This window comes from Microplitis demolitor, chromosome 2, assembly GCF_026212275.2.
Source record: "Microplitis demolitor isolate Queensland-Clemson2020A chromosome 2, iyMicDemo2.1a, whole genome shotgun sequence".
Taxonomy (NCBI): domain Eukaryota; kingdom Metazoa; phylum Arthropoda; class Insecta; order Hymenoptera; family Braconidae; genus Microplitis; species Microplitis demolitor.
This window is the reverse complement of record NC_068546.1, coordinates 16941743-16957252: the sequence shown is the minus strand read 5'-3', so window position 1 is coordinate 16957252 and position 15510 is coordinate 16941743. Positions and strand designations below refer to the sequence as shown.

General features: G+C 30.3%; 1 protein-coding gene across 3 annotated transcripts in view; it reads right to left on the bottom strand.

Annotated features, from left to right (window-relative positions):
- Positions 1-14953, bottom strand: part of LOC103576410 (uncharacterized) — a 313115-nt gene extending 298162 nt beyond the window's left edge. For 2 of the 3 annotated variants that reach the window (XM_014442664.2, XM_053742847.1), the window contains exon 1: positions 13387-14953. In XM_014442664.2, coding sequence (XP_014298150.1) covers positions 13387-13884 — 498 coding nt within the window. In that variant the 5' untranslated portion in view covers positions 13885-14953. The remainder of the gene's footprint in view (positions 1-13386) is intronic. The other variant, XM_053742846.1, reaches the window with a different exon arrangement.
- Positions 14954-15510: the final 557 nt, after the last annotated feature.

Sequence of the window (15510 nt, the reverse complement as noted above, 5' to 3'; positions counted from 1 at the left end):
TTAATTAGGTAATTTATTAAAGTGCGTGGCAGGAACAGCCATTTTAAAATCAATGTGTGTGAATAAGAGTCCAGGGGACTCGATTGCGCGTGTGTGTGTAGGAAAAGATTTTAAAATTAATATTGTAAGAAACAATTAATTCGGGAGGTAACCGATTTTTAATTTGTAAGTCCAAAAGTAGTTGGCAATTTTAATCGAGTGAGTGTGTGTGTGCGATGCCAAGATATTGGCTATTTAGTTTTAAGTCGCCAAAAGTAATTGGTAAATATTATATGGTCTATTGTTATAAGGTCTAAAGGTTATAAGGTCAAAAAGTATAAAGTTATAAGGTATAAAAAGTTATAAGGTATAAAAGTTATAAGGTTTAAGGTCAAAGATTTATAAGGCTTATGAAAATTATAAGGTTTTATTTACAAGCTTACAAAATCAATAAAAGTGAATATTGTTATAATAAATAAATCTAATTTATTGATAAATTTATCCTTCCTCTTCCCACTCTAACAATTAAATTTTACATCGACCCTGAGAATAAAGAACCGGTTCTAAAAGACCGCTTAATCCTTCCAGTGGCGCCCTTAAAAGGAAAATTAAGGACGACCAAGGTAACAGTACCCCTGTTACAGATTAACAAGGTGATTCAAAAAATAACAAATTATTTTTTTCTCCTCGGAAACAGGTTTGAAAGTTTGATTTAGATATAAAAAGACGCCTGTGAAAGTTAGAGATTTTAATATTAACATTTAGAGGTGCCGCTTCCCACTTTTCTATTTTTTAAAAGAATAACATGGAAAAATTTTATCTTGCGTCTTTTGATTTTTATAACTGGATAACGATGCGCCATAGAAAATATCTGTTGACAGGTTTCATAGAAAATTGAATCCTATGCAAAGAAAGTCTCTTATCATTTTATGATAAATCCATTTGTTCAAAAGTTATTTGAGGTTGAAGTTAAATTTATATTAAATTTTGAGATCTTTTTACTTTTCCGGCGAAACTATCAGACTTATCACAAAATATTATAGTACCTTTTTGGTAGACATTTTTATTTCCTACAAATTATTACTCATAAAGTCTTTTCAGATTCCGCATTGTTTTCTAGTTATTTTGATTTTAATGGCAAACTCTTTAAATCGATCAGAAGATTATTTTTTTATGAGCTTGACATCAAAACGAAAATAACTAGAAAACAATGCGCAATTCGAAAAAACTGTATAAGTAACAATTTGTAGGAAATAAAAATGTGTACAAGAAAGGTGCTCTAATATTTTCTGATAAGTCTGATAGTTTCACCGGAAATGTAAAAAGATCTCAGAATTTAATATAAATTCAACTTCAACCTCAAAGAACTTTTGAACAAATGGATTTATCAAAAAATGATAAGAGACTTCTTTTGTAGAGCATTCAATTTCCTACCAAAATATGCCTGTTGATTTCTTCTATGATGCATTTTTAGCTAATTATAAACATCAGAAGATGCCAAAAAAATTTTTTCCATGTTATGGAAAATTATATGGAATATTCTTATGGAAAATAAAAAAGTGCAATGCGGAACCTCTTAATGTTAATATTAAGAGCTCTCATTTTCACAGGCGTCTTTTTATATCTAAATGAAACTTTTAAACCTATTTCCGATAAAAAAAAATTTGTTATTTTTTTAATCACCCTAATGATTATATATGATCAGATCTAGAGAATTTTCAGATCTGATTTTATATGGAGTTATGCATAATGGTCTGCGTAACATTTGATCCGACGACATAATGCCCGCGACAAAATACCCGGAAACTAAAATACCCACGACAAAATACCCGTTGGAACTGGCCTGCAGGGTCAACTGACAGACCGATTTTTTACAGTATAGTATCAACTAAGCATTACTAACATTTTTTGTTTTCTTATGGTAACTATTAAATATTATTTCTCAGAACTTATACTTCGGCAATGATCATAACAATACTTTTTTAGTTCACTCCGACAAATAAAGAATGTATTAGTGACTATTTTAGCTTGTTTATCATCCAATAGTTCCTGGAACTACATTGTAAAAAATAAGGTACTGACATGAAACTTCCCAAGAGTTTGGCGAATTTCCTCTTCAGTGAAACCAAATTCGTTTGAACCAACGAAAACTAGTTTGTCTCAAGAAAATCATTTTTATTGAATTGAAATCTCTACTCGATAAAGAGAAATTGCTTAGGCGTATATGTTAAAGTTTTTAAATTTGACCGTAATTAAACTAAAAGTTGACTGAATAAGGTAATTGTTCCAATATCGAAACGACGAAGGGTGTACACTGAGAGAAAAATGCACAGTAGCCTGAACTACGATGTCACAGATATTAAATATTAGTTTTGTGAACTAGTTTTCGTAATCACTAGTACTACACGGTAGTGCATTAAACTAATACGAAATAATAACAACAACTATTCATTATGAACAATTTTTACCTGGTTAGAACATGTAGTAAAATAAGGCCTATTCGGATGGTTTTTGTAAAAGTATAATTTTTTGTTTGTGTATGGTAAAAATTGCCACTACTTCATTACATTTTATGGCTAGTATACTGAAATAAAGATTAATGATAGATTTAGATAATTAAATGCAATATTTTCAATTCTATTCAAAATCTCCCTTAGTTAAGCCTTATTACCTGCCAGTACCTAAGTTTATATAACTTGAAAAAAAATTATTGCAATTGAAGCTTGAGTAGTACTGATAATAATAATATTGTAGTCAGCTTCAATAAATTAAAGTAATAATGGTAACAATTCCAGTTTAGCGGAAATGAATTAGTAGATATAATTATAATAATTAAGTTATTAAAACTTAAAATGTAGCAGCCTGGAAACAAATTTTTTCATGAAATTTTATGAAATTTCATGAAGTTTTATAAAATTTGATGAAATTTCACAAAATTTTATGAAATTATGTTCATGCAATTAGGTGAAATTCTGTGAAATTTTATAAAGTTTCATAAAATTTTATGCAATTATATATAATTTTATAAAAATTTATAAATTTTATATAATTGTAATCGAGATCCCAAGAAGTTATTGGTATGAAATTTTATAAATTTGTATAAAATTTTACAAAATTTTAAAAAAGTTGATGAAATTTGAAAAAAACTTATGAAATAATATCAGAAACCATGAAAGAATTTTATGAAATTTCATCAAATTTTGCAAAATTTTTAACAATTTTATGAAATTTCATAAATGTTTGTAAAACTTCATAAAGTTTTATAAAAATTCATAAAAATTTTACATCATTGTTATGAAGATTTCAAGGACTTAGAGGTATAAAATTTTTTATATTTTTATAAAATTTTATGAAAGTATATAAAGTCTTATGAAATATTATAAAGTTCTATAAAACTTAGTGTAATTTTACACAATTTAAGTTTTGGCCTTACACGAAATGTTACAAAGTTTCATTAAATTATGTAAAATTTTATGAAAATTATTTCTTGGTTTCTAATTAATTTATAAAAATATTTATATAATTCTATAGATCAATAAAACTACATAATTACATGGAATTTCGAAAAATTTTAGAAATTGAAAGAGAAATGTTTACCAATAATCTTTCGGATCTTGATAGTCAATATGTAAAATTTTTATGATATTTTATGTAATTTTATAAAATTTTACAAAATTTTATAAAATTTCACACAGTTTTATAAGATTTCATAAAATCCCGGGTGAAAATATTTCAAACTGAAAAAAAAAAAATTTTTTTTTTCTCGGCCGAAATTTGGCCAAAAAAAGGTTTCGGTAGTGAACACGAGGCTGAAACTCGTTAGGCCTAAAAATGGCCGAAAAAAGGCCAACAATGAAGCTTAAATATGGCTGACGTTAAAGACGAGGATTTAAACTATTATTATTATTATTCTATTGCATGGAATAGGAATAATTGTATTCATCAAATAGTTATTTTATTGTCCGGAAAAATGCTTTTCATATGGCCTGTGACGTTACATTGCCGAGAAGATGGACTTGAAGGTGAAGTAAGCGTGAGTCTGTGTGATAGAGAGAGATAGAGTTAGTACGTGTGTCGAGTTGAGTGCAGTAGATAGTGAGTAGAGAGTATGGAGTATGTGTGTGTTGAGAGTACGAGTACGTGTACGTTACGTGTATGATTTGGAGTGTCTGTGTGGTTGAGCGTGGATTTAACGAGGAAGGTCTAGCTGTGTCGCGGATAGTGGCCAGGATAACGTACCTCCCGACCAGTGATGACGACTAGGCATAGGCTTAGCCCTCAGGGTTGACGTGGTGATCACGGAGGAGCGACTGAGATGTTGCCCCCCCCCCCCCTTCGTGTTGATACCCAGAGTTGACAGGGGTATGTTTACGTTTAGTTGGGAATGGCAGGTCTCGTTTGCGATGCTCGAAGAAGCCGAGAATTCGCTAACTTCGGATATCACGGGGAGTGACATTGCGGGAAGACCCGTGAGTCCACGGCTCGTGTGTGGTGAGAGAAGAATATTTGGAGAAGCGAGAATGTGAGAGTGACTGAAAGTAGAGCGTGCAAGTGAGTGGAGTAGGAGACAAGAAAAGAGTAGTTGGGAGCAGACCATGATGTCAGAGAGTTGGGCTTTGGAGTCGCTCGAGTACGAGCAGACCCAGTAGTCGAGTTTGGAGTTTTGGAGTGAGTGGTGGTGAGTTGGAGAGCCCCAAAGGTAGGCCCTGACCACACCCTTGGTTGATGTCGTTTTCGGAGCTTATGGCTTTGGGTATTGTGTTCTTGGAGCCGTTTTGTCATGATATTTGCCGTCCTGATTACCGCATTATTTATTTTATTTTATTTATTATTTCTTCTGGAAGTGTGTGTTAAGTTTGTGATTTTTCGTCCTCGAAAGGTTTCCGGTGTTATACCCAGGTATTTATTTGTCTGATGGACCGAGAGTACTCGACCGTGAGCCTGTGGGGCTCTCCGTGTCACTCTCGCGTTATCTTTACGGTATTTTTTTTAATTTTCTTTTCTTTATTTTGGCTTTAATTTAGTGTTATTAATCGGCTTCTTCCGCGTCAAAAAAGCCGCGACTCTCCCTCCGCAACCTAGCATACTGAGCGCATCAGGACATGCCGCCACCACTGTTGATTTCTCTCATCTCCGAATGATTTCGATATTAGGTTTTAATTTACGTGTATGTTTAGACCGGTTGCCGATACCGGGGAAATAAAAGGCAGCTGGCGCCCGTCAGGATCTGGAGGAAATGAGAGGAGTGATCGGTGGGCAAAGTGTAACGTAGCCCGATTTTATGTAATTCGAGTTTGAGTGATTGAGTAAATTTATTGAGTTAATGTTGAGGTGTAATTTTGTCGAGTTTTATCGAGTATCATGTAAAAGTTACGTTACAGGGCATATATTAAAATTTCCAGTATTTACATATCTATGTATAGAAATTTCAACTAATTAAAAAAAAAAAGAAACAATTTGATTTCTGTATTTCTTTCTTTTTTTTTTTTGTTCAATCATTTTGGTTATGCGGGAATCATCACACATGTGATTAATTTAATTTCTAATCGAGTAGAAATTTTTTATTTCGAGAAAAAACGCTAGAATTATCAACTAACTGAACACGCTTTAGTGGGATTCGAACCCGGGACATAACGAACTACTAAGTTTACTTGTGCTATATGAGATTGAAAGAATGCATCACTTTTAAAACAGCAAAACATAATTGAAAATCTATTATTAGTAATAACAAAAAAATTTCTTATTTTTTTTTTTCGTGTACTATAAAATCCGATATGTAAGTAATTGTGATATGTGTAATTTTGGTTATACAGTTATGAATAGGATTGCTTAAAAAGTATAAACCCCAATGAAAAAAGTTTATAAAAAAATTATATGCTAAAATATAAAAAAAATATATATTTTTCATATCAAAAAAATGTATTAAAAATATATAAAATACGTATAAAAAATATATTTTTAATAGCTAACTTTTGGCCGATTTTCGTATGTATTTAATCTATTTCAAATATATTAAAAATATATAGAAAAAAATATATCAGTGATATATTTTAAATATATAAACAATGTAATTGAGAAAATATAAAAAAATTATCTAAAAAATCAATTTTAAAGTTAATCAACAACATAGAAAAAGAAATATAAAAAGTTTTTATAAAAAATCGTCCCCTTTCTACGTAAACCTCGTAACTCCATTTTTTTCAAAATTGAGATTTTGAGTAATAAACATTCCTCAGCACTTCTTTTACACAGAAATAAATATCAAACGTTCATAATGATAATAGAATTGTTTTTAGAGACTTTTGATTTTTCTCGTATCTACATGTTCGAATTTAACAACCTCGTATCTACTGTAAGTATTGTCAAAATTGTTAATATGGCGTTATTGTCTCATTACTAGGTGTCGATAAACATCTCTCAACTAAAGTCAGTTATATTTTGTTCATTGACATTTCTTTTCCGTTATATATAAATATGAATATATAAGATAAGTTTTTTTTTTTAATTTTATTTGTTTTCTAGTGTATAGCCGCAATTACGGCCTTTTACACTTTTTGCCTTTATATCGCAAACTGCTTTACTTCTCCTCCTCTGCCTTCCGTTGTGCGGCTGTGGCCCGACTTGTGCTTATACTGTACTGCATATTATTACGGTGATGCCCTGCAACCTCCCTTGTGCAATGGAGGTGCAGTGGCTAGGGAAACCACAGAGAAAACCTACCCAGTACAGTTCGGTTTGGGTGAAGCTCCAGTGATCGATAAAATTCCCATTTTACCGATCACTGGATTTTCATCCCGCGCCTAGCGATCAGAGACCTTCGTTCGAACCCGACGTGTGGCTAAACGGTCACCCAGTCAAGTAGTGATCATGCTCGATACTACTCAACTTCGGTGATCGCCCGAGCCACGCGCGTGCCGAACGGCTGCCTCAGCCGCCTTCTATATAAGATAAGTAAGTAATCTTTATTTAATTATTAAAACTTACTTTAAAATAAAACGAATATATTAAATTCTCATTTTATTTTACTTAAGAAAAAATGATTTATGTTTATATTTTTATTTTAGCTTACTTTATTTTCCAAACAAGATATTTTTTATTTTCATTAAATAAAAGATTAATTTTTTTGTTACAGCTATCAAGATGTCAACAAACGAATCTGAAATTTCTCATTTAAGTGATGAAAATGGATTATTAATAAAATCGGTAAAAAAATAAGTAAATATTATCCAGACTTTTCTTTTTTTTAATTCGGAGTGAACATCAAATGTGTTTAACGATAATGAACAGGTACTAATTTTTTTTTTTTTTGTAGGTATCGATCTTGTCGGTGCAAAACAAGTCTATTTTGCAATCAAACGATGATAGTGGTAATCCATCAAATAATGGTACAAATAGTCTGAGTGACGGGAATATGGTTCTTGATGAAACGACTGGTCTCTCCGTACTTCAACAATCTAACTCAACAATTGGAGAAGACGTAGTTCAAGATTATTCGAATTGCATTTTAGATGAAAAAACTGGAGTATTTGTTGAATGCAATAAAGAAATTGATTGTCTTTCTGAAAGGTATAGCAATTTATCATTAAGTTCTAATCGTTGCTCACGAAAAGTCAGTTCTCAAAGTTCAAATAATGCTGATTTTACGATTAAAAAATTGGACGAAAATTCTAGGCTGATTGAAAGGAAAAGAAGAAAGAAAGGACAAGGGAAGCCAGCAGAGTGGGATAAGAATAAACTGAAACGAGCTCAAATGGTTGAAAAGTCATATTACAGTAAACAACATGTAAAGAAAAAAGTAGTTGGATTTAAAAAAAGAGAAAAACGTCGACTTAAACCTTCATGCGATTCTAAGAAGTATGAAAAAAGTCTGCTTTTTCAATGTAATGCGATTACTAAAGCACAAAGAGAAGAAATTTTTAATTCTTTCTGGAAAAATGATGATTAGAAGGAACGAAAAGTAATGATAATCAACCTTGTAGAAAAATTTTCTGCAGCTCGGCGAACGCAAGACGATGAAAGGACTCGGCGTAATTTGTTTGTCAAAAATTAGTTCGCAAGAAAATGTTCTTAAATACCTTCAGTTTAGGTGAATGGGCTATTCTTAATTGGATCAACAAAAATAATGGATTCGGTGTCACACAAAAACGATCATCTAATAGAATTTCCAAAATTGACGTGAAAAAGAATGAACATGTTCAGGCTTTTTTTACTCAATTTGCCGAAAATGAAATCTCGTTATTGCCGCCAAAAAACAGAGAAACAATACCTAGATTTAGTTTATACTTCGTTTAACGATGTTTATCAGATTTATAAACAATATATTGGTGACAATAATATACCATTTGATGGAATAGCTTCTTATGTGACATTTTTAAAAATAACTCATTCATTAAATATTGGGTTATATAAACCTATGAAGGATCAATGCGATCTTTGTTTTAGTTTTAAAAATAAAAATACTACTCGAGATATTTATGACTCTCATATTAAAAATAAAAATAAAGCTAGAGGAGAAAAAGATAATGATAAAAAAAGAGCTGAAAAAAAGGCCATTCGGAAGCCAAAATGGAAGGTAGATTTTTCAATTAATCGATATAAAAAGTTAATTTTATACATATATATCTTACGATATATGTTAGTGTATAGTCATGACATGAAATCAAACTCATTTTCTGAGAGTGAGGGTAAAAAAGGAAAACGATTACTTTCGATATTAGTATGAGATCATAATTGTAATCGCTGTTACAATGACAAGACCAGTTATAATTATAGGACTCACAGGTACGATTGGAACATCATAAATAATAAGACAAATACTTTTAAAATATAAAATAGTTGTAAAATTTACAGGTTATTTTGTTCACAATAAAATACACGTGACAAAATTGTTTTATAATGGGAAATGAATAAGTTATGTGGTATGAAAACCATTTTTTCAACATTTTTTGATTCCATTAAAATTTTCAAGGCTCTCAAATTATTAGAAGAAATAGTCAAAACATAAAGCTTAAGGTCACAAATTAAAGATTATTAGACGAGCTTTCAGATACTTTTTACGGAAATTGTCTATGAATGTTAGTTTTTAAGTTATGTAAGCTTCAACAGTGATTAAAAACTAATTTTTACGAAAAATCATAAAAATTCCAAACAGCCATAATTTCAAAACTATTTGAATGATTCAGCCCATCTTTGAACTTGATCAAGGTAATCGCCTATAGAATAAGTGTGAAAAATTTCATTAAGATCCGATAAGAACTGTGGGCGCTATCGTAATGACCACACCAGTGATAATCATCAGGATTGGAGGTAAATTTGATACATCATAAATAATAAAAGAAATACTTTTAAAATATAAAATAGCAGTGAAATTTACAGGTTATTTTGTGCACAATAAAATACAACTGACGAAACTGGATTTTAATGAGACAAGCATGAGTGATGTGGAATGAAAACCACATTTTCAACATTTTGTGATTTCATTAAAATTTTCAAGGCTATCAAATTATTGGAAGAAATGGTCTAAATGTAAAGTTTAAGGTCATAAATTAAAGCTTATTAGTCAAGCTTTAAAATACTTTTTACAGAATTTATCGATGAGTTTTAGTTTTAAAGTTATATAGACTTTAAAAGTGATTAAAAACTGATTTTTTCGAAAAATCGTTTAAATTTCAAACAGTTATAACTTCTAAACTAATCGGCCGATTCAGCCCATCTTTGAACTTAACCGCGGTAATTACACATAAAATAAGTGTAGAAAGTTCATTAAGATCGGATAAGAATTGTAGACGCAATCGTGCCCTCAAAAGTTTGTTCTATTACATAAATATATATATATATATATATATATATATATATATATATATATATATATATATATATATATATATACTAACGCAAAAAATTAAAGGAACAGAAAAATTTTATAAATTATTTAGTAATTTTTGGAAGGCTGTAACTTGGTGAAAAATAATCGTATCAGGATTTTAAAAAAAGCATTTTATAGTTTGTAATCTCTAGTTTCGGTGCATTTTTATTAAATTTTTTAAAAGGTTTAGTTATTACGCTAACATGAGAAATACCGCGAGACAAAACATTTCTAGATTTTTTTTTTTTCCAAAGAGCCCACGGACCGTAAAAAAATTTTGTCAACTAAACCAATGTATAGGTCATTTGGAAAATTTATTCAGCTCTAATTTGGCTTTTTTTAACCTCGTAGGACAATTTGTCGTAGAGATATCAGCCTTCAAACAAAAAATAATCCTTTTGGCTTTGATTATCGATATTTCAGGTACCAATGATTGCACAGTAAATTTGAGGGCGGGGTTAAAAACTTGAATAAATTCTCTACAAAACTCGTTCATCATTTTTTGGAAAAAATAATTCTTTTCATTTTTAACATCCTTTAGAACTAAGTACATAAAAATGACTTGTTCTGGTTTTTAAGTAAATCAACCGCTACTCTGTAAATATTGATAAAAAAAATATCGTTGCGAGGGACTTTTTTAGCTTAATGTACCCCCAATAACCCTATAAGTTTTCAAATTGATCGATCGAGCCGTTTTTTGGAGGTGATTGTTTAAAGTTTTGCTAAACAATTAAAGGAACAAGGTTTGTTCCTTTAATTGTGTAATCATAATCAAAATGAAAAAATATTTTTTTTTTTACTTTTCTTTCATTTTTGCATTGGTAACTCAGTAAATGTGAGGGAAAGAGAAAAAAAACGAAAAATTTCCAAAAATGTCAAAAAAAAAAAATTTTGACCCTAAAAAACAAGTTTCAATTTTTTTGATTCCTTTGATTTTTTTGAGCTGAGCCAAATTGAAACCGAATAAATTTGCCAAATGACCTTTGCATTGGTTTAGTTGACTAAGCCGTAATAACCAGACCTTTTAAAAAATTTTCATAAAAATGCACCGAAACTAGAGATTTCAAGCTATAAAATGCTTTTTTTAAAATCTCAATACGATTATTTTTCACAAAGTTACAGCCTTCCAAAAATTACTAAAAAATTTATAAAATTTTTCTGTTCCTTTAATTTTTTGCGTTATTGTATATATATATATATATATATATACATATATATATATATATATATATATATATATATATATATACATAAATTTTTTTACGAATGGTATTTTTGAACTCTACTCAACTAATTATGATAGTTTATGACGCAGTTCCTTCAAAAATCGAGCATGAGGACAAATACAATAGTTTTACGTCGTATATTCTCAACTTTTTAGAGAGTTATGTTGATTTGAAGATTCTAACAGTATTTTTTAGTGATAGGTGTTGTGCTCAAAATCGTAATGTTAATTGAGCAAATTTATTGCAACTGATAGCAATCAAATTTAAGAGACGACAAATTTAAGAAGACAACGATCTATCAGAAATATTTAAACGTTGGTCATCACAAATGGAATGTGACTCTGTTCATTCATCTATTGAAAGGAGAAAGAAAAACAAGGAACGTTATGTACCAGCACATTTCGTTTGTATCATTAAAGAAGCGAGAACAAATCCAGAACCATATAAAGTTATTTACGTCGATCACAAGTTTTTTAAGGATTTCTCTAAAATTAATTTTTGTAAATCATTTAGACCTGGTTCAAAAAAAGGAGATCCACAAGTGACAAATTTGAAATGTCTCAAATACGATCCAACTGGGATGTATTATAAATTAGATTACCAAAACGATTGGACCGTATCACCACAAAAAATAACAAAAATAAATATTAACCGAAAAAACATTATTACTTCATTGTACAAAAGCCCAATTTCCATTACATCGAGAAAATTCAACGATTTACAAAGTTTGACAAAATGACTACATCAAGATTATCAAAACTTTTACGATCAATCAAAAGTTGAATCTAGAATAGAAAAATAAGGTATAAAGACGTCTAATCTTGTTAGTTATTTTTTAATTTATATAGCGGTTCATTTGTAAATTTTTCTATAGAAAAATTGTTACAATAATGTACCCGCGGGTAATAAGGCCTGTCGGGTAATAAGGCCTAAGTGACAGAAATGATATTTAAAATAATCACCTCCACTAAAGTCTACTTTAGTAGAAAGGTCTTGCATAGAAATGTTACGATAAATTTATAGAGTCCCGATACCACGTTTCCTGTCTTCGATATTTCATCATCCGTCATATGCTGTCGTAGCGCAGAAGAAATCATAAAAAACAATCTAGTCTTCTGTATTTAAAAAAGTATTGTTGCTAAATTTAAGTGATGATTCATCTCTAATACCAATTTTATTAAGTATAGTTAAAGTATTCCAGTTTGTTTAACACGTAGGCCTTATTACTTTACCGTAGTAAAATAAGACCTATTTGTATAGCTGTTGTAAAAGGATAATTTTTTGTTTGTTTATGGTAAAAATTACCATTACTTCATTACATTTTATGGCTAATGTATTGAAATAAAGATTAATGATACATTTCGACAATTTAATGCAATATTTTCGTTTCTATTCAAAATCTTCCTTAGCTAAGCCTTTTTACCAGCAGGTACCTTATATATATTAATTAATATTATTTTTATATTAATGCATTAAATTGTAAACAAATCTTAAAATAACTAAATATTTATTATACGTGTTAAAAAATGTTCAATCGATAACAGATGTACAACAATTCATCGCTTTTTAAGTACCACAACTTAAAAATTCTTTATGTTCTATTTTGAGTTGCATGAAATTTTTTTTAAGTACCATAATTTTATTTAAGACGCGTTTTCATTTGTTTCTCTATTCGCACTCAACTGGATAAACGGTACTATCTTTGTTGCACTTGTACAGTAAATGGGAACTTTGTCCAAGCTTTTCTCGTAAACAAATGGAAGTTATCAAAAACTTGAAGTGCACTTCGGTAGTTCATAGAGTAAAGCATCGGGTCTGTGTCTTTATTTTACGTTTAGAGCTTTCATCGCATAGAAAAGCTTGGACAAAATTATCTCATAACCGTTCTTAATAAAAAATCCTATAGCCAAAAACAGGCCGATTTAACTTTCGGCCAAATTTTGGCCTGTTTTTGGCCAAAGATTCTTACTCGCGATAATTTTATTGGAAAAAAAAATAACCAGGCCAAAAACAGGCCGATTTAACTTTCGGCCAAATATCAGCCTGATTTCAGCCAAAGATTATTATTTGCGATAATTTTATTGAAAAAAAAAAATATATATTCCGGCCGAAAACAGGCTGATTCATTTGTCGACCAAATTTCGGCCTATTTAATAACATGAAAAATTTTTTACCTTTTTTTGGGCCAAATTTCCGCCTCTTTCAATAAAACTTTTATGGTTTAGGCGAGATTTCGGTTAAATTAAGCTATTTCGGCCTATTTTAGGTCAAATATTTTCACCTGGGATACCACAATAATAATGAAATGAAACTTACCGGTGTTGTATAAGGTTGACATGCAAGTCGAATACCATCATGCCTTAATTTTTCCTGTAGCAATATTTTCAGCTGCATCCTTGGTATCCTAACAAGTTCAGCTTTACCCTCTTCATATTCATCGGTAAATTTAGCCAATTCCTGACCACCACTAGATAAACTAGCAGTCGGTGAACTTCTCTGGATTTCTTTATCACTTGCTGGTGGTTCAGAAGATGTTTTCGATGATCTCAAACTTACACTATCACATATATAATCATTAGTCTCTTCTAATGTAAAATAAACACTCGCTGCACCCTCTTCTCGTAATGTTTTTACTGACTGGAGTAACTGCATTCGATGACTTAGATTGAACACACCGATAGCATCAAGATCTGGATCACCAATTTGCTTACATATTTCTAAATCATCATAACCGTTATCAATAAATGACTCAGAATATTGGCAAAGATGGAGTGAACGTAGCCACTCCACAACTATATTACTTGCAATAGTCATATCTCCAAGAATACGATTGATTAACCAGTAGGCCAACTGCTCCTTAAGTTCAATTTATAGCAATGATTGCGCTAAAACTTCCGAGTTATCTCCATGAAACATTTTGAGTTTTTTCATTCGAACTGAAAATAACATTGATAAATTAAATAACATAAATGCAAATAACTAAATTTAACTCCACGTCAATGGATTACATATAAATATACGAATGTTGTCATTTCATTTGAGGTTTATTTTATTGCAGGAAATTCAATTCTAAATCTGACATTGAATGAAAAATTATAAGCCTGCAGCTGGAAGACAAAGATTTATCCCAGACAAAAATATGAAACAAAAATAAGGATTATAAAAAAACACAGTGTGATACTTAATAAATTATAAGTTACAGACAAATTAGAAAAAAAAAATAATAAGCCACGTTATGTGAGCCCGACGACCTTGAGATCTTTGTTGCTCTTTACTTTCTCACTTTTTGTTATCTCTTTTATGAAACTTGCTCCTCTTCTGGTTTTTACGTTTCAACTTTAATTCTTTCACTAGCTTACTGATGTAATGAACTGTTACTCATTTTATGCTCGCATAAACAAACATTTATTGATAGTCCTCAGTATTGTATGGGTAGTTGTTCCACTACTTTCCTTTCATTCTTCACCGACCACTTTCTTATAGTTTTTTTTTCACTCTCTTTTCTATTTATTGGTACATAACAATATAAGGAATGATATTTATACCTTTTACGAAATGATACAATTTTTTTTTTTCCAAATGATTCAATTATTGATCAATAAATTTATTATAAAAACATCACCATTGCTAATGAGTAGATTTGACACTCCTAGGGACCATAATATGTTACATAAAATTTATAAAAGTTTACCATAAAACATAATCAATTTTCAAACTTGAAATTTGACACATACAACGACCGTGAAACGAAACTCTTTACACCACGCGGTCCTTCTGAACATCTGCGCGCGCAATTTTCACTTAAACTTGAACATCAATTCATCTAAAAAAATCACTACAAAATAAGATTGATTTAATAGGCAAAGTTCTATTTAAAAATCATGAATCCAAAAACTAATTTTAATGATTTTTTAATCAATAACACGTTAAATAATCAAAAAACTCAGTGATTTTATAATGATTATTATTATTATTACTATTTTTTTTGTCGAAATGAAACTCACAAAAAACAGATCGATTAAACTTAATATCACGAAGTATGTATTTCAGGTTTGAATCACTAGTTTTATTTTATTTGTTTATAATTAAATGATATATAAGATCTTGATAAATTTTTTGTCTAATTGAGAACACGATAATAATATAGAGGAGTGATTAAGAATACGTGATATGACTCCAAATGTAAAATAATGGATGCTCCATAATAATAATACGACACACTGCAACGCAGCACACGACTCAACTGACACGACATGCCCGCTTGAGGGAGCCACTCGCCCCACCACATTTCATCCCTCTTGCCGATCCTACAAAGGATGTGTATTTTATGTCATTTGTGTATAGGTAGACAGAAAACATGCGAACCGGCGTGTTAGCGCTCTCTACTCTATATCACACTTTACCACAATACTATACTAGCACCATTGGGGCTACAATACT